This window comes from Columba livia, chromosome 17 (genome assembly GCF_036013475.1).
Source record: "Columba livia isolate bColLiv1 breed racing homer chromosome 17, bColLiv1.pat.W.v2, whole genome shotgun sequence".
Lineage (NCBI taxonomy): Eukaryota > Metazoa > Chordata > Aves > Columbiformes > Columbidae > Columba > Columba livia.
The window spans coordinates 8555255-8583050 of NC_088618.1; the positions used below are offsets into that span (position 1 = coordinate 8555255).

Below are 27796 nucleotides of genomic sequence, written 5' to 3' on the forward strand. Positions count from 1 at the left end.
CTAATATTATGACTGACTGGCCTCCTCAAATTCAGACATTCCTATCAATTATATCCTTTTCTGTCATGCCCATGTCAAATGTTGAAATCACCAGATTCATTGTGGGTGTACTTTCAAAACAGTGAAACTGTATTTCAGCCACACATTTTATAATAGCAATTGTTTAAATCTTATAAATCTACATACAGTTTTGAGCACTGAATAAACTCCAAAATAAGAAAGCAAAGACAAGAAACATTCCTGAAGGTATTACTTTGTAAGCTGCACATAAAAACTGGAACTTACATCTAAGCCTCTTTGAAATGGTCTAGGAACTACACAAACGCACAAACGTTTCTCTTAAAATGGGCAAAAAAGCAAAGGAAGAAGTTAAATCACTAGAAGACAAAGACAGCTGCTGCTCTGAACTATCATGGAAGGTTCAAGGAAATCACACACACACTTCCAGTTACGTAGTTGTAAATAAAAAAGTACCTGAAATAATCAAAGGCAGTTGAATAAATCTTTTCTCTCAAAACGTTTCGAATAGTTGCATTTGGAACCACATCAGCATGCAGCAAAGACAACCCCAAAGTCAGTAACCTAATAAAAAATAGTTAGAGAACAAACATTTTGGCATTCTCAAGATGGTGACCAATGCAACACCATACAAACTACGGTTTCAGCTGTAATTCCGTTCATTTCTTTGAGAAGGGTCTGTTCCAGGGCTTTTCTCAAACTGTTTTCATTATCATCGCTCTGTTCCTAAAGCTGTGACTACTGAACCATAGAAAGCTGAAGCTTTAAAGTCACAAAAAGTGAAAACACTTGATGGAGCAAAATTATCCTCAACTAATACATTGACTGGATCCATGATGCGGGCAACTCACTAGATGAAATTATCCCATTAAGTTTTCTGAAGCACCAAAAGTGACTTTCTGCTTTGAAAACAGATCTCAGGCTCTACATCATTCCCACCTTTTAAAGGGCTTCTCACCACTCAAAGCCAAGGACCAGTTATACAGTTTAGTTTTTTTCCCTCCCAGTCCTCTACGACCTTATTTCTTCCACCAAAGAAAAAAACAAACCAACACTACTCACTTAAATCGGGGTCCAATTGCTGCCACATGCCGATTCAAACTGCCTTTCGCTCCTCCAATGTTCAATGAAAGGGACCGCTGGAGAAGGCTGGAGAAGATCTCTATTTGGTCAGAACTGCAGTACTTAGCTATTTCAAATCTCTGCACCAAAAACTGAGAAAGAACAAAAGACATGCTTTGCTTCCTTTGACCTTTTTCAACTCAAAAAACACTCCAGTCTTTTCTGTTTCAAAAAGAAATTATTAGGGACTCAATTATTAGGGACATGTTTTAGCGCTAGAGTTAGGTTATGGTTGGACTCGATGATCTTGAGGGTCTCTTCCAACCAGAATTATTCTATGACTACACTGTGCTCATATAAAAGACTGTGTATCCTGGCTTTGAGGCAGCAGGACTACACCATTGTGACTCCACTCTCTTCACAAATCATAAGAACAATTAGCGCAGAGTAGCTTAATTACAGTGTCACTGCAACACTGCCATAGGCGGGTCAATCAGAAGAAATACACACCTCTATCCAGATGTAATGTGGGGTCACCTCTGGCGGACAAGGCCTCGGCTGGCTTTCTTCTGAGGCTGCTAATGGATCTGCTTCTTTCTGCTCAGCAGAAAACAGGCCAACTTTCTGCTCTACCGTCATCTGCCAGGCTCCTGCCATTTCCCGCATGAACTGCAAAATGGAAGATCACACTTTCCTGTTTCAACAGCGTCTCGTTACAGGGAAAGCACAATCTTTCACCATGGGGCACACAAGAATCTAACCCATCAATTAAAATCTGAGGCAATATTAATGGAGAGGCAGAAACCAGTCTATATATCCCATCTGAAACAAAAAGTTTCCTTCACATCCTAAATTAAGATGGGAAGAAAGACTCCGTCAGAAGTGCAGCTCTTGACAGACAGACTAAGTGCAACAGCAGACAAGCACTGGATTTTGTTGAGGAGACTGGACTGCTAGATCAGCTGGTGCCATCCACCCTCCTGCTAGATCTACTGAAGTTTGCTGCCTCCAACACCAGGACAGCAGAGGGAAGCGTGTGCCAGGTTCTCACGTGCTGCGGGATACCGACTGGCTCAGGAGCACACACGGCTGGTGATGAGGCACAGCAGAGATGGCACATAATTCACTTTTTCTGAACCTGCTCTGGGGACCAGCATCCTCTGGTAGAAAAGAGACCCAACAACCAAGGTTGCTTATCTGATCTCCTTAAAAAGATACAAAGAAATTTCCCAGAAGCCTAAAGAGGGAAAAAATGAAACTGATGCTTAAGAAGTTAAACACTGAAATGTGCATGTAAACTGACCTAAGTAAATTTAGATTGACGATTATCTCCAGCAAGTGAAACACTTGGTGCTCACTAACTGGAGCAACTAGCAGAGGCAGCTTCCTCAGCTGTGTGCAGGCTGCCACTACACCACGCTCAGTTCCTTTATTGCTATTAGATGCATCCTCACTTCACAAACTACAGCTGTTCTAGCCTGTTATAAGATCAGGACTCTTGCAAGCCTATTTTTTATGCAAGGATGCAATGCCAGATACCAAAGGCTCTAACTGATGAGCAGGGACATTGATTTCTATTTGTTTTAGAACACCATTCTATAAATTGCAGTAGTTCGGAACCTGATTCATGAGCAGCTCAAGCATCTCAGGAGCAAAGCAAATTGTACAGCTGAGATCCTAGCAGATTTCCTTTGCTATATTATTCCTGCTGCTGAGAAAGATTTATTTCCCATAGTTCACTTTGTGAGGGTGCTCAGAATCCAACAATACAGGATCAAAGACTTCCTGGCAGGCTAAAGTGATTAACAAGGCATTTAACATCCTTACTTGACACAGATTCACAATAGCTGTGAATCTCTCAAAATTTTCTTCTCCTTCCCTTGCAGGGGCAGAGAGAGAGTTGTTAAATAGCTTCCTACCGGCACTTCTATTCCATTCTTGGCAGCGAGCAGCCACTCCCAGCAAGCAATTGCTGTTTCCATGCCATGTTCATTGAACATTCGCAGGGGTCCCCAACACAGATGATGAAGGAGCTGGGGATCACAGTCTGAAAACAAACACTCACTCAGTTTTCTCATACAGAATATATAAATCCTTTTCACATCAACATGAACTTGGTTTGCACAATATGTAATAATCAATTCCTAATAAATAGCTTCTACTTTAAGAAGGCTTTTCCCCAATATAAGGCTAATTGAAAAAAAAACCAAAACACAGTTTTGCTTCATGTTCAAGCGTGCTGAGTTTGAACACAGACAGATTTGTAGTTTATAACTCTTGATATTCACAGTCAGAAAGCAGAATTCCATCTGTTTTTCATTACCTTTGCTGCTTATTAGCAGTGCAGTCAACTTAAACATGGCCTGGGTATAGAATTCAGCATGGCCTAATTCAAGAGCATCATTAAGCTCTTTGACCATCAGTTTATTTAGGTCAGATGTTCGTCCTGTAGCATTTGAGAACTGAATCATTCCAGAAACCTGTAAAACATAATGGGTTTTTCAAGAGAGAACAGTATTTTTAGGAATCTAGTTTGGTATCGGTCACGTGTTGATTAAGGAACTCCACAGAGACATCTTTTGTTACTACTTTGCTAAATCTTCAGCTTTATCTGCAATCTAAGAACTTTCTGCAAGACCAACAATAAAATGATCTGTTTAATAACATAAGAAAATTATACCCTGCATCTTGAATGAGTTTAACTTCAGAGTCTACTCAAAATAACATAGAACCATACAATAGCTCAGGCGGGAAGGGACATCACCCCCTGGAAAGCCATGCCAGAGCTCCTGGACACTCCACACTCACAATAAACCCCGTACTTACCTCTCCTGCGTAGCGGTTGCGCAAGTTAAGGGAAGCCATAAAGTTGGAGTAGTCCTTCTTCACACAAGTAGGTCTTTCAGTTAGCTGGGTCGCCTGTGACCAGACCACATACAGGTGTTTATACTGTTCATATACAACCATTTGTCTTTTTTTCTTCACATGTTTTAAGTTTAGTTTTCCTTATGCTTATAATCAGAACAGTATCAGAACTATTAGGTACAACGGTACCAGGACCAATAAAAATTAAATAAGGAACATGTTTCAAAGCTGCTGCTAAACACAAGCTGGCTGATAACACAACAAGTTATACTGGGTGCTTCTCCAAGAGATCAGAAATTTCAATCACAAATGAGAAAAAATGAACCGTAAAAAACTGTGTATAACTGCATGAAATGTTCAACGCAAAAGCATGTTTTGAGTGAAGCTACGTCAAACTCGGAGCAAAGAGGTGTCACCCAAAACTCACCTACGTTACTACTCCAGAAAGCAGCTCATTTCAGCCTTACACAAATATATTACTTTCAAATAATTAAAAATCAACCATAGAAAACTCTTAAACAGCATTAGATACAGTTCTATTTCCTTGCTGGTTACCATCTTACCTTTCTGTATTTTACAGAACAATGTAATTGGAAGATACTTTGGTTAGCAATGGAAAGAAATAGGGTATCTGAGAAATGTTCATGTGCTATAACAAAGGTGAATTAGAAAATCTGTATTGTGTGGCTACACTGAATGTTATATAATTAATATGACAGCTATACAGGTGCACAAACAAACAAGAATTGTGCCCAATACTCACGCCCAGAGTGGTGTTCTGCCTGTTGTAGCCTGCGAAGTGCAAAACGCTTTCTGTAGCCATGGCCAGTCCTGTGTGCTGGGACAAACCTGACACCCAGTTCTGATGTTTGTTTAGGTACTCCTACAAACAAAGAAACAAAAAACCCAAACAAAAAAATCTGTTTGTTGGAAAACTACTGTGATTTTCAACACAGGCAGCTCATAAGCAAATGTTGCATCATTGCGAACTACCAGGAAACTCACATACCTGACAATAAATAGATTGTCTCTAGTTTCTTTTCATACCCTGGCAATAAGAAATTCTGAACATCCTCCTAAATATATAAAGAGTAAGACTCGTTCCATTTTGTAAAAGATAAAGTGATCGAGATAGATACTTGAAGGCTGAGGTCTTCCCTAAAAACAATCCATTTTCATTAAAAGAATCTTACAAAAGGAAATGCTTTGGACTCTATGGAAGAAGGGAATATAATTAGTTATGCTTTTACATAGCGATAGAATCCCTTGAGTTCTTTTCAGGGAAGGAAATATGAACTTCAGGTAGAGTTGCAGTGTCCAAGATCCTGAGCCTCCCCAGAAATTCTGTTACCAGCATCAAGTTAGGCAGCCTAAGACAGAATCCTCGTCTAACCTGGACTACAGAGCTTCTTCAACTACTCACCAAAAATTAACAGAGACCTGCATTTTACTATAATGAGACTTTTTATTTACATTAAAGATATTTTATTTATGTTATTAGTACATGATAAATAGTCTTCTGTAATCTTTGCTTTTGGTCTTGTGACTGCTTTCTACCGAACTCTGCCATATGCGAGCATTTTCTACACCCACGCTCAAATTAAAGTCTCTAGTTCACAGCTTTCTCATTATTAGCAGTGAGTCTCTGTATTTAAAAACCACAAAGACAGAAAAAAAACATCTTCCAAAGAGGAAAACAAGACACAAGTTTTACATCCTAACCATCCGTTTCAGTCCTGCTGATATATTCAGCTAATGTGCCAGCACTAATCAAACTTTGCTTGGCAGATGATTCTATTACACCAAATTCTGACTTCTTAATTAAATCCAGGATGATCAACAGCTTACAAATCTGTTATTTTACAGATACCCAGGTTAGGATTACATCAAAAGTCACATCAAATCAAAAACTCTAATTTTTCTGTCAATGCTTTAAAGGACATCTCAGAGCAACAGAAAAAAATCAAAATTATACTTGGAGAGCCTCAGGAAAAAAAAAAAACAAAATCAAAACCACCCCACAATTTAATTCTCAGATCAAATTCTTTCACACAAACAGGCTCATTACCTGTAGATGAGATTTTGTAACAGAGGGAGCCCACTTCATTGCTTCTTGCAGAATCATTCCACAGCGTGCAGCAAAATCCTTGACTATACTCTAGAATTAGAACGCATCAATACAATCAAATACAGGACATTTAACAGGTGGCACTGGTTTTAATGGTGTAATAAGTAACACATGGAGTAAGGCAGGTTGTGGCAACATTATACAGTAAAACTGTCACACTTCAAGTCAAGTAAAATAATGAGATTTGGAAAAACATAAATACCAAGTGGCATATTGTACTAGAAATACCTTACCTAGGGAAGTATTTTTAAGACAAGGACAATTCAGAGTAGCTCACTTATCTCCTTGGCATTAAATTAAAATAAAATCAGGAATTATTTTGTTGTTTGATAGATCAAGGAGAATCACCTACCTCTCTGGCTTCATGTGTGTCAGGGACAGTTATTCTATATGGAGCATCAGGAATGTCGTAGTATGGTTGGTCCTTGTGAATGTCCTAAACAAAACCAATTCTCAATAAGATAAAATTCATCATCACTTAATTTGAACCCTACAGGTGGCACTCCTCTCAAACAAGACGTTTGAGTTACCAAACCTTTTTGCTAATACTTCCAAAATCCATCTGAACAGCTCTAAGAAACACAACCAAAAAAACACCACCAAACTTTTATTTCAAATGAGACAGTTCAACAGTAATGGGTAATCCTGTGGTTTATTCTTGATGCTAAATTTGACTTTCTGAACCACATTTGACAACAACTCTCTAGCACTAGTTTTACTACCTACGAAACAGCAGTGCAAGTACGCTCCTTACTCCATAGAACTTAAAATTAAGGTTTTAATCAATCTTAGTGATCATAGCAAAACCAAATTAAGAACTCAAGTATCAAATAAATGCAAAACAAAGCAAAAAAAAAATCTGTTCTATTAAAGAAAAAATGGAAATATACATTTTATTTCCCTAATAGCAATACCGAAAAATGGAACTTACTGCACTAAGGGACAGTGACAGCGTCTGCAGAATATCTAGCATAGTCTTCAGCACAGTTCCACTCCACAGCAAGTGAGGAAATCTAGAGCAAGACAGGATTCAAAAACACAATAACCATGGAGAGCTGAGGACGGAAATTGTTTTACCAAAAAACGGAGCTGCTCAAAGAGCTATATGCACCACCAGGTAAGCTCACACTGGACGAAGTTCCAAAGCTCGCCATGCCTCGCAGCAGCCCAGCTCAGGACAGAGTCAAGAGCTCTCGAAGAGCCAGCCAAGTAGAGCTACTTCATAGGAACTGAAATTGCATTTATTTCATGGGAACTTTGCTTTGCTCCATCCATGGGCTGCCCAGGGAGGTTGTGGAGTCTCCTCCTCTGGAGACATTCAAAACCCGCCTGGACACCTTCCTGTGTAACCTCATCTGGGTGTTCCTGCTCCATGGGGGGATTGCACTATTGCACTGGATGAGCTTTCCAGGGCCCTTCCAACCCCTGACATTCTGTGATTCTGTGTGATTTTAAGCAGGGGTTTCATAGCACAGGTTAAAAATACTATTGAATGTTATTTTTCAAGATGTTCTGGCAGTAGTACCAGCCAAGAAATCCACCGTTGTCATCAATTGCATAAGAGAAAGGGAAACTGAAATCTATACTCACTTGTCTACCAGACCAGATAAGTATTTGTCTGCAACTCTCCTGATCCTCTTGTGAATGTGGTTGAAATTCACCAGCAGGAACTGAGCATGTCTCTCCAGCTCTTCTTCGTTCTCCTTAGTTTTAGGCTAAAAAGCATGCCAAAGAGAAGAATGAAGCTCTTAAGGAAAAAGACAAGCACACTTTCATAAACTGAAATGAGAGCATTTATATAAATTTAAAATTTTAGTTTCCACATAACCTACTTTATCAGCCATCATTGTCAGGAAAGCTTCAAACACCTTATCAGCAACAGCTATCACACACTGCATCATGCCTGAGGAATTGAGAGAAGTGACAGGTTTGATTATCAAGATTATGTTTGCTTTATAAACCTTGTTTAACAGTTAAAAAGTGTTTATGTTTATTCAGCCAACACTGAACCAAGCTCTCTCAAAACAAAACCAACCTTCTTGGCAAGAATAAAGCAACAGCAATCTAGTGAACATGATTAATATTGTTACGTAGTTGCTTTATTTGTTTTAGTTTCACATGCCTGGAGGTAACTTCCTAGTAACTCAGGTTGCAAGATAATCCAGACAGGTAATCTTACCAGATTTGTCTTTTTGAATTGCTTTATCCTCAAAATAGCAAAACATGACTTGGAAACGATCTTGGTCAGTTGAACGCAACACCCTAGGAAAAGAACAGTTTTGTGGGCTGGGTTGCTTTTTTTGGTTTTCATCCTCTTTTTAACCATCTTAAACACAAATCTATGTACTTTAATGCCACTGTACACACCACACACATATAGACTTTTCTCATTTCATGATAATTTAAAGTCTCTAGTAAGCGTGATATGGCTGTTTGTTTTCACATTCAACTGAGAGAGCTCAGATCATAAAATGCTTGTTCGTCACTGAGAGGGTAACTTTCACATCTCAGGAGAGAGAAACCTGATAATGATGCACTTATATAATCACAACAAACATATAGACATGGTACAATCTTTGGCATTTGTATAGGCTTTGCATTTGTTGAATTTCCATATGATGGAAATACTTGTTTAAAAATTGTTTCTAAAATACCACCAAGATGTTTCTGGAAATGGTCATCCCTGTTGTCAGTTATTGTCCAAGTAACACTGTGATGGAGAAGCTTTTTCCTACTTTCCTCACTGCTAGACCTCCACCTCAGCTTCCAGCCAAACGCTTCTTTGACCAGCAGTAATAAACACATTTTTTAAGAAAAAACAAACAAACAGTCTGTGAATTCAGCATGTTTGATTAGTACAGTGTAATACATAATACTGAGGAGGGAACAAGTACACTACAAAAAAGATTTCTCAGCTCCTACAATACACTAATCTCGCAGAACAGGCAAGTGTCTGCACTGTCCTTCAGAGGCTCAAGCCCAAGACTGTGCAGAGGATACGTTACACTTGAAAGACATTCCTGTGAAGAATCTTTTCTTCCAATCTTCTATCAGTTCTATACAGAGGAGACCCCATTTTGTGGGCCCTACTATATCACTCCATCCTTTTTATTTATCCTAAAGGCATTTTTCCACAGATGAATTCCCAGTCTTGGAATTGTCAATAGAGCTAATGTGACTCAAAATACTGATTCGCATTTATCTGAGTGTCTGGCAATTCTGTCCTGAACATACACAGATTTTAATAACTTTGTTTTTCAATTCATCAGGGAAAAAAGTATATATATACCTCATATACTCTAGGCGATAAACAGAAAGGAGATAGGTAGACATGGCAAAGTCCAACTTATTGATCAACGCTGATACTTCTGGAGGAGGATCCAAGAGATTTATGATGGTGCTCCGCAATTCATTTAATTCAGCCTAGAGATAAATACATGAAGTTATCTGAAGTGGGAGTACTATATATTAGTCTGTGTTCTGAAAACATTTGCTGTCAGCTATTACTGTTTACTTTTTTAGCTTTGCAAGCAGTATGCCAGGATGCTCCTGTCTGCAGACTAAGACCAACCTGCTCTGACTCAGCAAGTCACAATCCTTCAAATACAGAACCAAACAGAATTAAATACTGGAGTCAAGCTCCCTGCTGAAATAACTGCTTGTTTCCATGCAGTCATACCAATGAAGAAACAGAATTTCTACACTAAATGCATGTAAGTTGGATTAATATCAACATTGTCCAGTTTCTGAAACTCCATGGGTCTGTTGTGCATTTCTTTGACGTCACAGAACTAAACATCCATGCACAATGCAGATTTCTGTATTATTTGGGAGCCAAAGACATTTCATAAGCTAAAACTCTTCAATCTGCTTTACACCGCTACCAGAAATAGTCCTCAGGTAAAATCTGTCCTGCAAACAAATGGCAGAGAGAAGTAAAGCAGTACCAAGCCAGAGGATAAAAAGGAAAAAAACCTCAATATTTCTTTGAAAGGCTGAATGTGTTGTTTCCTTCCAAAGTCTGTCAATTTTTTTTTAATTGGTGCAAGTTTTGTCAGTCTGATACAAAATGGATGAAAAATTATTAATGGGATTCCGTCTCCACATAGACTTGGTTTCTACACCTAATCAAAACTGAGTCGCTACCAGCTTAAACACTGTACAAACACTCAACAGATTAACTACACCCAAGCCATTGATGCGCACGGCTGTCATAAGAGTAGTGTGCAAAAGCTGTTCTTCTCTAATAGGAGGCAGGTTAAGGGGTATTGTGCTATTTCAATATATCAAGGTTACCATATCATTTAGCACTGACAGACATTATGGGAGGAGAGAACAGAAGAAATTAATTCTCACAGGAGTCACAGTGTCATTCTTCATGGCAGAGTTGTACTGAAGAACAGATCGAAGTGGTTCTTTGCTGGGAAATGTGAGTAATGGAGACTTGGTGGCAATTTCACACACACCTTCATACCATTCTTCTGGCCACAGACCTGGAGCACAAGTATAAAGAAGAAGGCAGGGTGAGGGAGAAAAACAGTATTAAGATACACTAAGTTAACGAGCATTATCAAGCTTTTCACTACTTCCTAGGGCCAATGTTTTGTGCACTTAAGCACAAGTGCTCGAAACAAGTAATCCATATTCCAAACATAATAAACACATTTAGGTAATTCCAAGTGAAGTTTCTCACTGGATAAGAAGTTTCTACCTGATCACCACCATTCCCCATGCATCTGATCTTCCATTTCAAGAACCTAGCTATCAAAACTTCTACTTAACTAAGGCTATTAATTTAGGAAAAACCCTAAGTTCAAGTTGAACTGTGCTGCATCTCATAGCAAAACAGCAAAGATGTAAAGAAATCCTACCAGAGAACTGTAATGGAAGCTGTTCGCTTTGTAGCGTCTTCATACCTGTAATTTTTCTTCAGCCTACTGTGAATGGTTTGCATACAGTTACACTCACCAAGAGCTTAAATGTGAGGAGCAATGTTGCTCTCTCAGAATTTACACTACCTGATCCTTCCACCGCAAATCCCATCAGCACTGAGTACAACCAGAAGTCACGGAAGAGCTTTTGCAACCTGGGCTTGGCCTCCTTGATGGGTGGCAAGCGTCTAGTGAGCTATCGAAGAAATAAAAATGAACATAAGAAAATGGCAGGAGTTAAAATAACTTAATTCCATGCTATAGGATCAACTCATATAACTTCTTTATTATGATCCCCAATTGGTGCCTCAATGTATTTCCACAAAGCTAATAAAGAATAGCAACCAGTAATATTCTTTGTCATCTACAAAAACTAATATTACATTGCTGTTGTTACACTGAAGAAAATTAGATGTTGCTAGAATATCTTACAGGCTAACATTTGAGACGCCTGAAGTAATCATTTCCTTTGTTTTACACAGGAATAATACCATGCTGATACAGTAACCTCTGAAGAGAAATACCTAATATTAGTGCACTATCAACTGCAGAGAGGAAGAGACCACACAGCCCTTTAAAGTGTCTGGAAGACAATGCCGTGAAGCTTTGCTTCAGTGCAAAGGAACTCAAAACCAAATAAATAATAGTCAAACATACTTCTGGTTGCTATTGTTTATTAGCTTTGTGGAAATACATTGAGGCACCAATTGGGGATCTTTTATTGTTTGCACCCACGCACACAATTACATCAGTTCTGGAGAATTTACCATCTAAACAAGTGAGTAAAAGAGCATTATTAAAATTCTCTGATACTTCTTGCACAAACAGCTGCTACCACCAGAGAATCACACTTTATGCTCCCAGCAAACATGATACATAATTTTCTATGAATTTATATAACAAAGATCATAGTATGTTATCCTAAAAAGTGTTAGAACCACAAGCTTTTTGCAGTTTGACTGTACAGTATTACTATAAACTTTGTTAAGAAAACGCCAAATTCTAATCTAACTTGAAGACATTCTCTCTAACTGTACAGTGACTCCCTTGAGGTACGAAAGCCAACAGTACTTCAGTGAAACCTTGTATAAAGCCAACTTTGGATATATTTGTACATAATGAGGCAAACTGTTCATTCAAAAAAAACCCCAAAAAACAAAACAAACAAAAAACCCACCAAAACAAACCCAATTCCCTCTATTATAGTAAAATTAATCTGAGTTTAAGCTGGTGAATGGAACTACGGTAAAAAGCTGCTTGTGCAATACAAATGTTTGCACCAACATAACACTGAGTGAAGCAGCAGCAGCCTGACCATCACAACCACAGCAGCCTCAACCACATTTGCCATAAGGTGCCCCCTAATTCAGTACAAAATAGCCGCTTTTACTCGTCATTAACAGCCAAGTTTATGTGGGTGCTTGACTTTGAAACTTTACAGACACACCAATTCTTGCTCAAAGATCTTCCTCAAAAGTGACTGAGTACCTGCAAAGCCATAAAAGTAGCTCAACAAACAGCATACAATTCAGCAGAGATCACCAGGCAAGGGAGGGATTTTGGCTGACGAAGTCAGTTTAGCAGTGTTTGGTTTAGGGAATGTTTACTTTGGGAGATACACAAAAACTAGCGTCAAAGTTCAGATTTAAACCCTGCCATTCCCCTTACTTGAGCTATTCCGCACATCCTTTCCATACAGTGGCTTAAAGGTAAGCTTCATTTTCATCTGCTGTTGTTTTAGGTAGCTCTGACTAAAGACGTACATATGGTGCAGAGTGGGGGAATGTTTTGCCTGTGTAAGTGCAGCTAAGCAATAATCGAACACTAGTGAAGACAAGAATGTAAAGCTGGGAACTACAGACAGCAAATTCTTCTATGCCAAAAGCAGAAAACATTGATCGATGGTTACTGGACAGAATATCTCAGCCTTAAGGGCCTGACTTCTGGGGGCGGGGAAAAAAAGCGATGAATTTAGGGAGAAACAGTAAGGAAAAGACTGACTCAGTCACAGTGTAAAGAATATTTTAAAAGCACCTTCTGTGGATCCTTCCTTGTTGCAAAAGAATTAATTTTTTGTATGGGATAATCACTGTAAATGCTTTTAGGATTTCAGGCTAACGAGTTCAGGGGAAGAGTTTAGAAAATTAAAGTTAGTTGAGTTGCTTCAGTCCTGCTACAACATGTTTGAAAATATTTTCCTTTGAGCACTGGTTTTATTCAGAGATGTACAGGTATATCTACATATTTTACTTATACAGACCAGCTCTTTGGATTGTTTGGTAAATTAAAAAAAATAATTCTAATGAACATTGCAGCAAGATTTTGTTTTAACAGTGCAGTCCCACTAATGGTATTTAGTGCAAATGCACATCCTTCTCCAGGTTTATTGCTAAATCCCTAAATCTCCTTTATTCCGTGAAATTTCAGCTTTGCTCTTCCAAAAAATACTCCCATAAAACTCCCGTTTTTTGTTGTAGCTACAGCATGTGTGTTTTCCAAGTTCTTCAGTACACCTCAGTGCTCTGGTATGCTCCTGGAGGGGATGCCTGCTTCCTCCTCCCCCCAAGCTCCAATCTTCACATTTATCTTCGTCATATTTTCAGCACACACTAGTAACACAGTCAGTACACATTTTAAATGTTACATGCTTATAAATAGCCTCACACATTTCAGGTAATGAGGTTGCTACTGCTGAAATATGCCGATAATGGCAACTTCCATGGGAGGAGGCCAACCAATTTTTGGCAGGCTTGAGGTATTATATAAGTAAAACCAACTACCACTAAAACAGATCTATCCATCTAATTAATCTCTGTTCCACCAATTTAATGCTGTTGAATAGGGTAACCGGAGACCTTCTGCTGTGTCAGAATTCAGCCTGGACCTAAAATTAGGGAAGAGATAACTAAAATTCAATTACTCTATGGTCTCTTAACCGTGTTACATTGTTTTCCAGGTTTTGACCTGGCAGAATGAATTTCTTATTTCAATTGCTTGCCCTTGCTCTCATGATAACATCCACATTTTGTGGAGTCAAGGACTTCAGTGAGCATTTTGAAAGCCTTAAAGATGCACAGACACATGAAAATGGGACCTATGATATGCCCAACTTATCGCCGGAGTTCCACAGAGAAAACACTATCACCAACGACCTGATTGCTGAAGAGGAGGAGGAAGAGGACTACCTAGATCTTGACAAGATACTGGGTGAAGATGACTACAGCGACATTATTGATGCTGGCCCATACATGGTTTCTGAAATTCAGCAAGGAAATATTCTTGAACTATTCCACGGCAAAACGAGAATCCAGCGCCTCAATATCCTCAATGCAAACTTTGGCTTCAACCTTTACCGCAGCGTGGCAGACAAAGCCAACTCTTCGGAGAATATTCTCATGGCTCCTGTTGGCATCTCCACAGCAATGGCTATGATTTCTCTGGGTCTCAAGGGTCAAACTCAGCAGGAAGTTTTATCTGCTCTTGGCTTTCAAGACTTCATTAATGCCAGCACCAAATACGAGCTCATGACTGTTCATAATCTCTTCCGCAAACTCACTCATCGGCTCTTCAGGCGCAATTTTGGTTACACACTGAGATCTGTCAATGATCTTTACATTCAGAAGGACTTTTCTATTCTGAACGATTTCAGAAACAATATGAAAACATACTACTTTGCTGATGCCCAACCAGCTGATTTTTCGGATCCTAACTTCATAACTAAAACCAATGAACGCATCTTGAAGCTGACCAAAGGATTAATAAAGGAAGCTCTTGTGAACGTAAACCCTACAACACTGATGATGATTCTTAACTGTCTTTACTTTAAAGGTAAGAATCTGTTATTTCAGTCTCAGCAATTTCTTGATTTGCAATTCACTGCATACTTCATTAGAAATCCCAGATTGAACTTAAATCCAGTCCGCAGTTCAAAAAAAGTCTATTGATCCCTCCCTAAGAAGCCCATTTTTGCATGTTTCTGTAGCGCAATGATGTTCCAGTCATACCCTGGAGTTAGTGAGTTTTGTAGAAATACAGTGAATATTTATTGCATCCACAACCTCGTAGTCTAAAAGTGAGACTAAAAAACAAGACAGGAATGCAGAAGAGCCTCAGAAAGCATAAGCTTTGTAGGAGTCTCAGGTGGTGATGTATTATTTCATGTGCGAGTTACCAGTCCCATTGAGTCCTGCTTCAAGTTATTGGCTTCATCGAAATGGTACAGGCTGATTTCAGTTAAAACATTTAACATTTCTGGAGTATTCAGGATTCACAGGAATTATAAAGAGTTTCGGCTTAAAGTACCTATTCTTTTATATAATCAGAGCATGATCCTTGTCAATAAGCATACACAAGAGACTGAAGAGAATAACAAACACAGTGTTCTTCTACAACTAAAACCAAACACATTCACTACTTGCAATATTTCAGTTAATTCAGCATGAATGGTCTGCTGATACGGGCTCCTACATGTATCACTATAGGCTGAACAGTTAAAGAGGCTTGAAGTAAAGGTTGTATAATATATTCTTATAATAAATCCTTATTTTATTTTATTTTTTTTTTACATTGAAACTAAGAGTCTGTGGTGAGATTTTCAACATTAGTTATCTGCCTTAGGTTGAAAGTTGGTTAATTTTTCCACAAACTTCTAAAATGGTATTAAATGAGCAAGAGGTGGGAGATGCCAAAGGGGAACTAAAGATAAAAAAGAAATCTGATACTGACTGTTTAAGATGAAAATCAGATTAAAGTGACTTAAAACACTGGTAAGAAAAGACAGATTAGCACAAAAGGATGACAACGTTTGGAAGTATGCATAATCCTTCCCATTCTTTATAAAGGGGTTTCTTTTTCCCAATGATGTTCCTGCTTCCAGGACGCAAATCCTCAAAGGCTCTCTTACACCTGCCTTCTCAGCATTTGATCATAGGAACTTAAAGGAACCCCATTCCTACAAGTTTATCGCTTCCCACTCGCAAGGTATTACTTCCTTGAATAATGCCACTCGTCTCTTTACAAGATCCAAAGCAGTCATTAGCATAAGATTTAAATGATTCCCTGTTCTGAAATACCATGCAAAAGGGACTTATTTGTATCCTTAAGTACATCTCTGATAATCTTATATTAAATACAAGGTTTTATTGTCCATGACACCATCCTAAGGATTATGCAAAGTGAAGAAGACACAATTTTTTCACAATTTGGTCAAATTTAAAATACCTTTTTGTTTTACTCTGAAATTATTAAATACTTGTGCTATATCAAAGTAACAAGAACACTGCCAAAAATTACACAGCTTTAGTACCGGAACTCTTGAGCCATCCAGACCAAAAAGACTTTGGGCTTTTTCTTCTCCTCATGGAGTCCTGTATGTCCAAACTGCCTTGGTGCTGCCTGCTAAAGGCTGCAATTTCTAACCTTCAAAACCAAACAGATCAATTCTATATTGCTGTCTGCCGTTCTTTTACCTTACAGCGACAGTCTCCTGGTAATTCCATTTCAAGTGGAACTGACATTTTTAAAAGCAAGTTCTGCTCCTGGTTTCCTAGTTTCCCCACCAGCCCTAGATATGCTAATTTTTGTCCACGTCTTTCTACTCACAATATTTCCACCGTCTGTATCATTGCAGACAAACTCTGTTGAGCCCTCAGAGCTGAGAAACCTATGAGCGTTCTCAGATACACAGAGATGCTCAATGCAAGTGACACTGAGTAATGGGATACTTGCCAAACACTAAGTCTCAAGCTCCTTTTATATTAAATACCATCACAAAATTATTGGAAACTATTCACATTGGCAAGAAGCAAGTTTTATCCTGTATAGCTGTCCAGTCTATCTCCAACTGAGATCTGCCCTCCATTCTGCAGAGGTCTGAAAAATTAGTTATGAGCTTCCTATCAAGTAGGAGCTGGGTATTTTCACCATGGTAGATCACGGCAGCTTTTGATAACTGACAAATTTTGACAGACCCAAAATTGCTTCTGTGAGATTCTAGTCACAAATACAAGAGAGAAGGCAATCAGAGGAGACAACTTTTGCCACCGCAGATGGATCTAAAAGACACCTTGGTGGGAAGATTCAAAACAGAAAGTCACAAAAGTCAAAGTGCCAAGTGGTTTCAGCTGACGCCAGATGACCACGTGCTTCCACCTGGAGAACAGCGTTTTACCGCAGCACAAAACCACCTGCAAAAGTGAATTCAATAAAAGAGTTTGCCAGCTCCTTCCTTTTCCTAAGAAGAGCTGGTACAAGTGTCCCATTCCTCAGGTGATGACGGCACTGCCAAAGCTCCCCAACCCGCAGCAGCTCCAGGTCTTTAGCCAGGGGAGTCCTGCGCTGGTGAATTCCGCTCCCTGGAGAACAGCCAGATGTTGGGCTTTCTCAGAACTGAAACAATTTGCTTGGAATTATCACAATTCAGTTTATATCCCATTCCCTTCAGAATACTAATCACAGTCTGAGCACCTCCCAGACTGCTCCCCATCAGCCCAACATATGAAGAAATTATTAAAATGAAGGTTGGACTTCAGGCTTTTTTTGTTACTTCACAACAAATGCAGCAAATTCATTTAAGAATCTCAGAATCACTTGCAACCTTTTAAAAAAAGGTTACCAATTAGGGCTTAATTTGTAGCCTCTCCACACAGTTACAGCCACACTCCCTTGCTTGCCAACAGTGACCTAAAATGCAGAGCTTTAACAGGAAATACCAGTAACACTATTTCCACTATAAAATTCCAGCTTTGTCTGCCCATTAAGGAAGAAATGTTTTTTCCAGACCCTCAGCTCTGAAAAGCGATCAACAGGAACACCACTTAAAAAAAAAAGGAATATTCCTTTACACAGACAATAACTATTTGGGGTACATAAAGAATCTTCAAACCATGATGGCAAAGCCTTCTGGGCTGCAAAATGTGTTTAATCGTATTCTTTGGGCATAAAAGCATCAGATGACAGGCTGAAATCACACCAAACTGGGGCGTCGAATTCCAAGGCCGACAGGCAAACACTTCAGGATGTCTTAACACAAAGTTAAGTGGCTGGAATGGACTTAGCCAAGGTAACGCCTTCAGCACGGCATCTTTTATGCAAAATGAAAACAGCCATTACTTAGCTTGACATTTCTGATGCCTGAAACAGTCTGGTTTCAAGTATCAGATCTCTCAGAAAACACAGCTGTGCCAGTGGTTTTGCTAGGTGCAAACCCCGCCAAATATTCTGCATCTGTTTGAACTTCATAATTTCCAGGTTCCTTGTAGAAAAAAATAGTACACGGGAAGCCCTTTCAAATCTACAGTTTGTGTTCACCTGCTTTTATAATTCAGAACATCCAAATGAGACAAAAGTTAAGTTAGAAAGAAAGCCAGGAGTTTCAAAGTCACTTTAAACTTGTTGTCTTATTTTGGTTTAACTGAAATGAACTATCTCCTACAGTAATTCCCAATTCACACTAATCAAAGCTTAATGTAAACTGCTATTCTGCAAATATTTCATTAAACAAGGATCTTTGGGTGTTTTGTTTATCGGTCTCCTGCATTGCATTAACAGGAACTTGGGAGAATAAGTTTCCAGTGGAAATGACAACGAAGAGAAGTTTCCGCCTGAACGAGAAGCAGACAATGAAGGTTCCTATGATGCAGACTAAAGGGAACTTCCTGGCGGCCGCGGACCCCGAGCTGGACTGCGGCGTGATCCAGCTCCCGTTCGTGGGGAACATCAGCATGCTGATCGTGCTGCCGCACAAACTCTCGGGCATGAAAGCCCTAGAAAAGCAGATAACACCTCAAGTGGTGGAGAAGTGGCAGAGGAGCATGACCAACAGGTATCTGCTGAAAAGTACATCTTTGTTAAAGTCTTAATGTATTTTCTTGATGACATTGGAAAGGGTGAGTAAAGAGCACAGAGGGTAATATATGATATTTTGGTAAAAAACATTAAACATCAACACCCCCAAAGATGGATTTATTGCATCAAAAATCAGGACCAGTGATTTCTCAAAATTTAAATGCCATCAAGAAATCAAGGATGATTGAGATAGAAAATTCTAATAGAAAGAGTTTTGGAACTCTGTTAAGTATTTAATGCTGCAAATTTAAAGAAAAAGTTCTAACTGGTAAAGTTTACGGTGAGGAGGAAAACCAGGAGTACGCTAATAATGGGTTATTTGTGCAGAATAGTCTCGATCCTATGGAGAGCAGCCTGTGCTCACTGTCAGCACTATGCATTTCACATCTCCGCTGTGCAAAGGCACATTCAGCAACCAACAATGGACGTCACAGTCACAGGACAGAAAAAACTATACAGGCCCTCTTGTGCAAGATGACAGACTGGGTGGTATCTGTCTTCAGGCTTGATAAAAAGATAGAGAGTTGATTTGATGTACTATTCAGGAAGCCAACCTATTTCTACTAGATACAACAAGTGACAAATCTCCAATTTCGTACTCCAGAAAACCTGACACTTCATTTATTACCAGCATATCCAACCAGGTACCAAACTGCTCAAAGCCAAATATCTTATACACATAAATAATGTAAATCATCATAAGTGAAATATTAAATTGACTAACTAGAAGTTTTGGCAGAGGAATTAATTTTTTAATGCACATCTTAAAATTAATGATGCCCAAGATTTGAAAGTACAAGTACAGTGAATAGTCCTGCATATTTGTGTCCTGCTTGCTGAAGACAGCAAAAAACACAAACCACAGCAGTCTGTAAAGCAAAGGAGTCACACAAATATGTATCTCCTCACTGATTTTTCATTTTTGTTTTTACTAGAACAAGAGAAGTGGTTCTGCCTAAATTTAAGCTGGAGAAAAGTTATAACTTGATTGGTTACCTGAGATCCATGGGAATAGAAGAACTGTTCAATGAAAAAGGCGACTACTCTGGCATATCGGATGAGAAAGTCACCATTGACAGGGTATTTACTCCTCTCCTCTTTTCCTTTCTGATTGAACTATATCACCTGAAAGCATGGCAACACAGTAAGCTAAAATAATATTTTCTATCATCTTTCCTGTGGGACTTAGGAGGGATGTGGGTTTCTCTGCATGTCCTTGTCTATTCAGATAACAAGGAGCACGTTTAATCAGATGTCAGAGGCACCAAAAGCCTCGTGGTCAGTCAGGGACAGGCTGATTCACAAACCAAAACCAAAGGATTGCGGCTGCGGAGGAGGTGCCAGCCAGAGTGTCACCGGGAGCCCGGTGCAGGACACGGAGCGGGAAGGCTGTGAGCACATCACTTGAGTGTACTTATGAGATCCTCAATTTCTTTTTGTGTTTGTTTTCCTTTCCCTGTTTGTTTGAACAGTTCAATCATCAAGGCACAATAACTGTGAATGAGGAAGGCACGGAGGCCGGGGCAATAACCAACGTCGGGTTCATGCCTCTTTCTACTCAGATTCGTTTTATTGTCGACCGTCCCTTTTTGTTTCTGATCTATGAACATCGTACCAGCTGCCTTCTGTTCATGGGTAGAGTTGCCAACCCAGCCAAGTCTTAAAAGCAGAGAAGACCTCCAACACACTGTGATACATGGGCTGTATAATTACATGTTAATATACCAGTATCATAAAGGAAATTTTATTGTCATATTAGCTAATACAAAAGCCACTGGTATCAAAAGAAAATATGTTATCTACATGTAGTTTCATATGAATGGACTCACAGCAGTAGATAATTTGACTACAATTTAAAATGGTTAGTGCCATGTATCGGTACAAGTGTATTAAAAAAAAAAAAATCACAAAGTAACTTACACTTTGTGCTTTACTTCAGTGTGTAAAACATAATCAATAAAACATTTAGACTACCTGGATTCTTGAAGTTTAGCTCTAAATTTGTGCCAGGATGCCTATTTATAACAAAAAGGAATAAGGAAATCCTGAATACCTGACCAGTCTTAGAAACCTAAATCTCTCCTGTGTATTTTACATAATCTATCTTGAAAAAAAAGTATGTGTCTACATTCTTTCTTTCGCTTGCATTATTAAACATTCAGTAGACAGACACAATAAACCGTATGGACTAGTGCACCAAATAAGAGGAGATAAAAGTGTCTCAGAGGAACAAAACACTAAGGGATCCACTGCTTTTCCCCAACCTAACTTGTATAATTTCAATACAGTTCTCTGATCTTCATCAGTGCAAGTGGCATCAAAAAGAGGCCGACCAGGTAAAATACATAAAGATCCTTACAACACCTTCTATAGTGGAAGCAGACAGCAAAATGCCCTTTCACTGGCTCAGATTTAATTAGTTTATCAATGATTAAATGAGCTGGAGCATCTGAAATACGGGGTTTGAGACCTAAGTAACAGGAATTATTCAAGGGAAAGAGCTCAAGCAGAGAAGCAAATCAGCTACTACTCAAAACTCATGATCTTCATACATTGTGCAAGAAGGGCAAATATTTGCCTCAACCACCATAATGTAACCATTAACTCTTGCTTCAGATTCTGGCACTATCTGACTTCATTTAAAGGTCACATTGGTTAAGAAAAAATGCAGTTCTCACCAGCTATTCAGAACAAATATATGATCAATAAAAATTTGAAACAGAAAAGTACTCTCATAACTTTTACATTAAGTCTCTAACAAGCATTTATCTTATCTCAATATGCAAGGAATGACCTTGCTTTCACCCAAATCAGTGTTGGCATTACTGACAGCTGAAAAATACCACCCACTAGAAGATCTCTCTCCACACAGGAGTAGGTAGTTCATGCAAAAACCGAGTTCCTATCAAATAACAGCAACCCCAGACATCTGGAAAGCCAAGATCCAGCCCTTGTGACCACTGGGGAATTCAAAAAGAGCTTGTGTTGGAAACTGGTGGGAGAGATGGGGAAGGAAAGGAACAGCTTTTTGATCTTTAACCAGTGCTAATTTTAGGCTCAGCTCTTTGAAGAGTTTCAGTGAAGAGGTTTGTGGAAGCGGAGTATGACATGACCAATTTTTTTCCTGCTCATTAATGGATGTGCAGTATGAGCAAGTTACAAGGAGGTTACAAGTAGGCATGCCCACCGCAGATATGTAACACATTTTCCCCCTTTGTCAAACTAGCTGTGCAGGAAAAGTTCCACAGAAGAATTCAGCTTCAGGAGGGGAGAAAGTGATATGATGCTCTTTGTCCTCCAGTAAGTTTATGTCTAGGGATCTTTTAGACACGATGCTTTTCTAAAAGCTACAGCAGTTGGGCAACTAGTCCTACTGACTTGGAAACCCAGCTTGGACGTACCCAATTTTCTGTTGAGATCTAAAATTGTTGCGTACCAATTTTTGGCTGAATTAGTAAGTTGTACTTTCATTTAAAAAAAAAAACAAAGTACTTCCCCCAGAAGAAGTTGCCATCCAAGACCAAAACCAGATATACATCAAAATAAATGAGTCTGGATTGGACACCAGCGTCCTTCCCCATTTCCTAAAATGCTTTCAGCATGACAACCAAATCTAGTTTCAGAAGACACCGGACACTTCCTCCCCTTCCTCTCTTTTTTTTTTTTCCTTTTAAGAAGCAGAATTCACAGTGCTGCCAAACTAAGATTTATTTTTAACTCTGTTTCTATTAACTTTTGTTTTCCACTTTTCCTCCTCAGGCCACAGACACACGCCGTTTATTACAGTGCATGCCAAACACTATTCAAAGAAATATCCCCTGTAGTATTATTTAGCTCATGAACCCCGAATTCCTGACTAGCAACAACCTAACCCTGAATCACAAAAGATTAATTATTTTAGGAGGTATGTCATTACTAAACAAATGTTTTCCCCCCTCTTAAAGCAAGAAATATTATGTTCCATTATTATAGTTCTCTCGGATGCTTACTTCTGCACTAATTCCATTTGACCATGGAATAGAACTGATATTTGATATATACGAGAAAATGTATTGTTTGCAACAACCCAACCATTGGATACTCACCACAGCAATAACAGGAATCAGCACACCCAGATTTCCTGCACTGCTGGAGGCCTGGGAAAGAAAAAGGAAATTATCAGTGAACCTACAGAAGCATTTCTCAAATACCTGCTACAAGACAGATTTTAAGCATCAAACATTCTTACTGTCTATGCAAATGAAAACATATATTCCCAGTAACAACTCTGTATCCTGCAAAAAGATGTGCATGAGGTGGCCAAGAGAGCACCCCAGAAATCCACAGCGCTGGGCACATCCCAGAGCCTTCCGCAAAACTTTTCAGGTGGCTCCTCAGTTCAGAAATGGAAGGGGTTTTCTCCCCCTCCAGCACAGGGTCTTTGTGTTTGGAAGTCAGGTGTTATGCCTTGAGCTAAAGGCGGGGAGAGAGGAGAGAGTGCCAAATAGTCTTCAGATGAGGCAATAATGATACAACCCAACTAAAACACATTTTAGTTATCTTTCCTGTAGTGTCCAAGATAAAGCAAAACAAAAGATGGACCCCTAAATATTTTTGAAGGAAATAAAAGATATATATAAAATATTATTTTTATATATACAGATATAAAATAAAAATATATAATAAAAACTGCTATCAGTATCTTCATAATAAAGAAACACTGCCTCCTAGCTCAAATCCATGTTAAATCAACGTTTCCCTTTCCAGGCAGCTTTAAGTCAGTGCAGCAGCTTGTCTCCCATAGCAATTCTAAAACTGAAACAGTGGAAAAATAGCCCTGAAAGGAAGAGGGTGGAACCTAATTCAGAAGTGTCATCTTAGAGCAACGTTTACAATCTGTTTTTCACCATTTCAGCTCACTTATCTGCAGTTAAAAGAACCTGTGATACCTATGGAGACATATTTTCCACCATAGACATCACAAAAAGCAGATTATAGACATGTTCCCTTTAAAGGGGTTGGCATCCATGATTGAATGCTGCTTATCTTCAAAACGGACAGCTTCATTTCATTCTTAGGTTTAAGGAAGCGTGGCTTTGGTTCAAAACACACACAAAAGACTATGTTTAGTCATGCCATCTGTATAAATGCACAGCTGCACACAGCTGCGTATCTGACCTTCAGTGCTGGTCCTTTCTCACTGGCTCTCTCGCTGGCTCTCTTGCCCTCTAGCCCGAGCTGAACAAACAGCTCCAGCAAGTTCATCAGCAGCTCATCCACAAGGTGTTCTCCTTGGATGTTGGCAGCGATGTTAGCCAGGGCGTTAATGACTGCTAAGGAACAGTGTCTGTGAAGAAAACACAGTTATGAACAAGCAATTCCTCCACATTTCACATTTTCAGTGCTTTCTTCATAATGCATAGTAACCATATATCCGGCCTATCCCAACTACCAACAAAGTCAGTGATAATCTTTAATTATGACAGGGACTAAAAAGTATGCTTACTAAGAAATAAATTGTTAATGGCTTGCGTTGAATCCCTAACAAGTGCTGGGACCACACTTAAAAAACAACACCAACACCCCCCCAAACCAAACACCACCCCTATGGAGCTTCATTAGCTTTTCTAGGCTAAGAGATTAATCACTCTACTTACAGATGACATAAGTCATCAATGTCAATTATCATTTACAACCATTAACTCCTCACAGAGGATAAAAAAAAAAAAATCAGTATTACCTGTAGGGAAAAACATTTTTAGGAATTTCTCCATTATGAAGTGCAACTATTTTTAAACTATATATATTACTTTTTAACATCAAAAAGAAAAGAACAGTACTATTTATAACCTTGTTATAAAACTTAGACCAGGAAAAAGAGAAAATCTCTGATGTAGCATAAAGGATATTCAATATAATATTAATACATTCAAGGGACACAGTCAAGTGTTACCTGTATCCGTGATCCTTATAATCTTTAGTAGCAGAGTAAACAACTGAACTTGCTTTAACACTGATTTGCTGAAACAGATTCCACACCTCCTGGTAAATATATTGCTGAAAAAAGCCACAATAAACAGACCACTAAGTAGAGGTTATTGAATGCAATGTCTCTAGAGAACGACCCTGTAAAATAAAGTATAATGACGTTCTTCAGAGAGGTATCTAATCATCGCCTGAGCAACGGTTTCAGCTTCCATTAAGCACACAAAGGGAAGTGCTTCCATTAGTGTTTTTAATTGCTCAAATTATACAAAATTTATTAAGTTCTTCAACTCCACCTTCCTGATGGAAAATCTTTTCAGGCTTCTGAGTTCTGGCAAATAATTGCTTGCTTGGAGGCACAAATTACATTCAGAAAAAGTCAGTTAATTAGTGTATGACTGAAGAAGACAACCTATATTTTAAAATGTATGGACCTACAAAGACTTTGAAAGTTAATTACTGATACGAAAAATGATAATGTGCACCTATTCAGGACAGAGGCTAAGTTTATAATCTTATTAACTTTTGAAGACATGGAGTTTGGTGGGGTTTTAACAGGTTTTATTTTTTTTTATTTAAAACACCCCTTTATTTTCTACAGGGACCAATCTTTACAGGGACAGCATCTTACACATCATTAATTCGCTTTCTTTAGAGACACGAGGATTGTACAAGCACATATCTGTGGTGAAGAAAAGAAAAACCTCAAAAAACTTCTGCAAATGCAGTTTGTAAAATGTTTCCTTTTAAATACAGGAAAGGGATCAGGAAATGTCACTCCCGTGGCCAGTTCTCTCCTTACATTTCCAGTGATGACCAAGCAGCCCAGCTGATCAATGATGAGCACATCCAGATGAGAAGGTGGCTGGCAAAACTTCTGCTGTAAGATCTGCAGGATGGGTTCCATCATTTTTGGGGTGTCCCTCAGTGCCACTGCAATGTGCCCTAGTGCACGAATTGTGTGGTCGGGAATCAAATGAGCTTCCCTGTTAGAAAAACAAAAAACCCCAAAACAATACCTTTAACTGCTCATCAGTTCTCAAGACCTCCAAGCATGGTTACATTACATGTAAGAAACAGTTCAAATACTAAATTTTACATCACTAACAGCTTTAAATATTGCCACTCTAGGTACCCATCTACTCCCAACATTCACATTAGAGATACACTTGCACAAGTTGGTTTTCAAAAGAAAACACAAAAATCCACTATCCAAGAAACCCACACTAATCCATGGACAAACTGTTCTAGAAACAACAAAAAGAGGTAAAAGTGATATGCAAAACATTAAGACATGACAGTCAGATCAGCTACAACAGGTCCTGGCCTTGGAAGTTTCTTGGTTGGCAAGTCTCTTAAAAATGAGGCAACTTAAATGCCACAAGTGGCAAGCTGTGGCAAGCCATAAAAGACAGCTGAAGGCTGGAGGATACAGCAGAGAGAGTATTACTTCACCTAGGACTCCACATTGGCTAATACTCACCAATAATTTGCTGATTTGATCAGACAAAAATGAAGGAAAAAATTGCGTTGATGACCAACAACTTACTTATCACTCTCTTGAGAGATGTAGAGACGGTTCGATAAACTGGCAAGAAAGGCCTCAACGATCACTGAATCTATGGTCAAGCCGGCTTTCAAGCACCTGGAATAACAATGAACAGAAAACTTGCGAGAACAGCCAGATAAAAATGCACAAGTTAAACATTTCACTTTTCACTACTGTAAATGCACACCAGGTATAATGAAAATACGTTTATACTGGAGTATAAGAGCTGATTGTCTAGGAACGCTGCAGATGTGTTTAAAAAATTCAGCAGAGTTTCTACTGCTGCTTTCTCCAGCAACAATAAGGATGAGGAGATTCAATAAGGTAAATTCAGAATTCACTGCTTTAGAAACTTCAATCCCTTGTTTCTAGTCACCAACTATCTGTCTTCCCTCCAGCTCCCTGGAGCTGTCTAGAAGGGAAGAATGACCATTACACTGCCCACATTTGAGTGAGTTACAATAGGCTCACTCAACATGATAATCTAAGTAGAAAATTCATAGGTGGGAAGCAAAACAATGAGACTGAGTTATTACAATTAGGAAATAAACAGAATAAAAGGATGTCTGAAGACAAATGAAGTCGCAAACAAAAAAAAAGGCAAAAAGCCTTTACAGCAGCACCTTCTAAACCATTCACAACACTTTTCCACTAGCGAAAAAGAACACGGGTTCCAACATGGTGCAAGTCTCCCTCTTACCTGCAGATGTTGTCTATGGCAATGTCACGCAGCTGCTCATACATGGATGGTTGACTTTTCTTGCCAGGCATTACATTTAGAGTGGACTCCGAATGCTCGTTGGTTACACTGATCTTGATGTCATTACCACCTACTAAAAACACAGAGTACAGAAATCAACACCATCTGAAACAGCTTTTTTCCCCCAAGGTGAGAGCAATATCTGTCAAGTGGGTTCAAAACAGCCTGCTTTACAGCTCAGAGCTGAGCTGAAGAACTTTGGAAGTGCATGTGTTGTCACTGGCTATGTAAGATATTACTCCATTTAACTATTCCTAAATAATTATTCTTAAATTTAATCACCGTCAGTTCTCATTTTACCTGTTCTGCTTTGGCAATACAATACTGCTTTTGCATTAGCAAGCGATTTAAATTGAACATTTTCTTCTTGGAAATTGTAACTTGATATTACAATTGAAAAACAACAAAAAGCCTGCCAGATGCCATCAAGATGGTCATAGGGTTGGAGCACAGGGCCTGTATGAAGAGTCTGAAGAACACAGCCTTGTTCAGCCTGGAGAAGAGGCAGCTCTGGACAGACTCAATGCTGCCTTCCAAAAACAGATTTCATGGGAGAATGACACACAACACCCATAACTTGAAACGGGAGTTTCCAACTGGATATGGGATTCTTTTCCCCCCCCCACTACGAGGATAATTATGCATTGACTCAGATTGTAGAACCTCTTTCCTTG

General features: G+C 39.0%; 2 protein-coding genes across 3 annotated transcripts in view; one reads left to right on the plus strand and one right to left on the minus strand.

Annotated features, from left to right (window-relative positions):
• The window catches only part of PI4KA (phosphatidylinositol 4-kinase alpha), a 55567-nt gene that overhangs the window by 16114 nt on the left and 11657 nt on the right, over nucleotides 1-27796 (minus strand). Inside the window, exons 14-35 of one of the 2 annotated variants that reach the window (XM_065033095.1) lie at nucleotides 27063-27192; nucleotides 26363-26458; nucleotides 25616-25799; nucleotides 24782-24885; nucleotides 24007-24175; nucleotides 22935-22985; nucleotides 11092-11200; nucleotides 10430-10566; nucleotides 9363-9496; nucleotides 8253-8335; nucleotides 7906-7976; nucleotides 7664-7788; nucleotides 7005-7086; nucleotides 6426-6509; nucleotides 6014-6103; nucleotides 4709-4828; nucleotides 3907-3999; nucleotides 3404-3560; nucleotides 3000-3127; nucleotides 1591-1749; nucleotides 1081-1232; nucleotides 475-582 (exon numbers count right to left, since the gene is read on the minus strand). In XM_065033095.1, the coding sequence (XP_064889167.1) occupies nucleotides 475-582; nucleotides 1081-1232; nucleotides 1591-1749; nucleotides 3000-3127; nucleotides 3404-3560; nucleotides 3907-3999; nucleotides 4709-4828; nucleotides 6014-6103; nucleotides 6426-6509; nucleotides 7005-7086; nucleotides 7664-7788; nucleotides 7906-7976; nucleotides 8253-8335; nucleotides 9363-9496; nucleotides 10430-10566; nucleotides 11092-11200; nucleotides 22935-22985; nucleotides 24007-24175; nucleotides 24782-24885; nucleotides 25616-25799; nucleotides 26363-26458; nucleotides 27063-27192 (2566 nt within the window). Of the gene's footprint in view, nucleotides 1-474; nucleotides 583-1080; nucleotides 1233-1590; nucleotides 1750-2999; nucleotides 3128-3403; nucleotides 3561-3906; nucleotides 4000-4708; nucleotides 4829-6013; nucleotides 6104-6425; nucleotides 6510-7004; nucleotides 7087-7663; nucleotides 7789-7905; nucleotides 7977-8252; nucleotides 8336-9362; nucleotides 9497-10429; nucleotides 10567-11091; nucleotides 11201-22934; nucleotides 22986-24006; nucleotides 24176-24781; nucleotides 24886-25615; nucleotides 25800-26362; nucleotides 26459-27062; nucleotides 27196-27796 lie in introns of both variants that reach the window. The other variant, XM_065033094.1, reaches the window with a different exon arrangement.
• Nucleotides 12534-20828, plus strand: SERPIND1 (serpin family D member 1). Its single transcript, XM_005515166.4, has 5 exons — nucleotides 12534-12713; nucleotides 13961-14832; nucleotides 18553-18826; nucleotides 19785-19929; nucleotides 20322-20828. The coding sequence occupies exons 2-5, from the start codon at nucleotides 13977-13979 to the stop codon at nucleotides 20511-20513; spliced, it is 1467 nt and encodes a 488-aa protein (XP_005515223.2). The 5' UTR covers nucleotides 12534-12713; nucleotides 13961-13976; the 3' UTR covers nucleotides 20514-20828.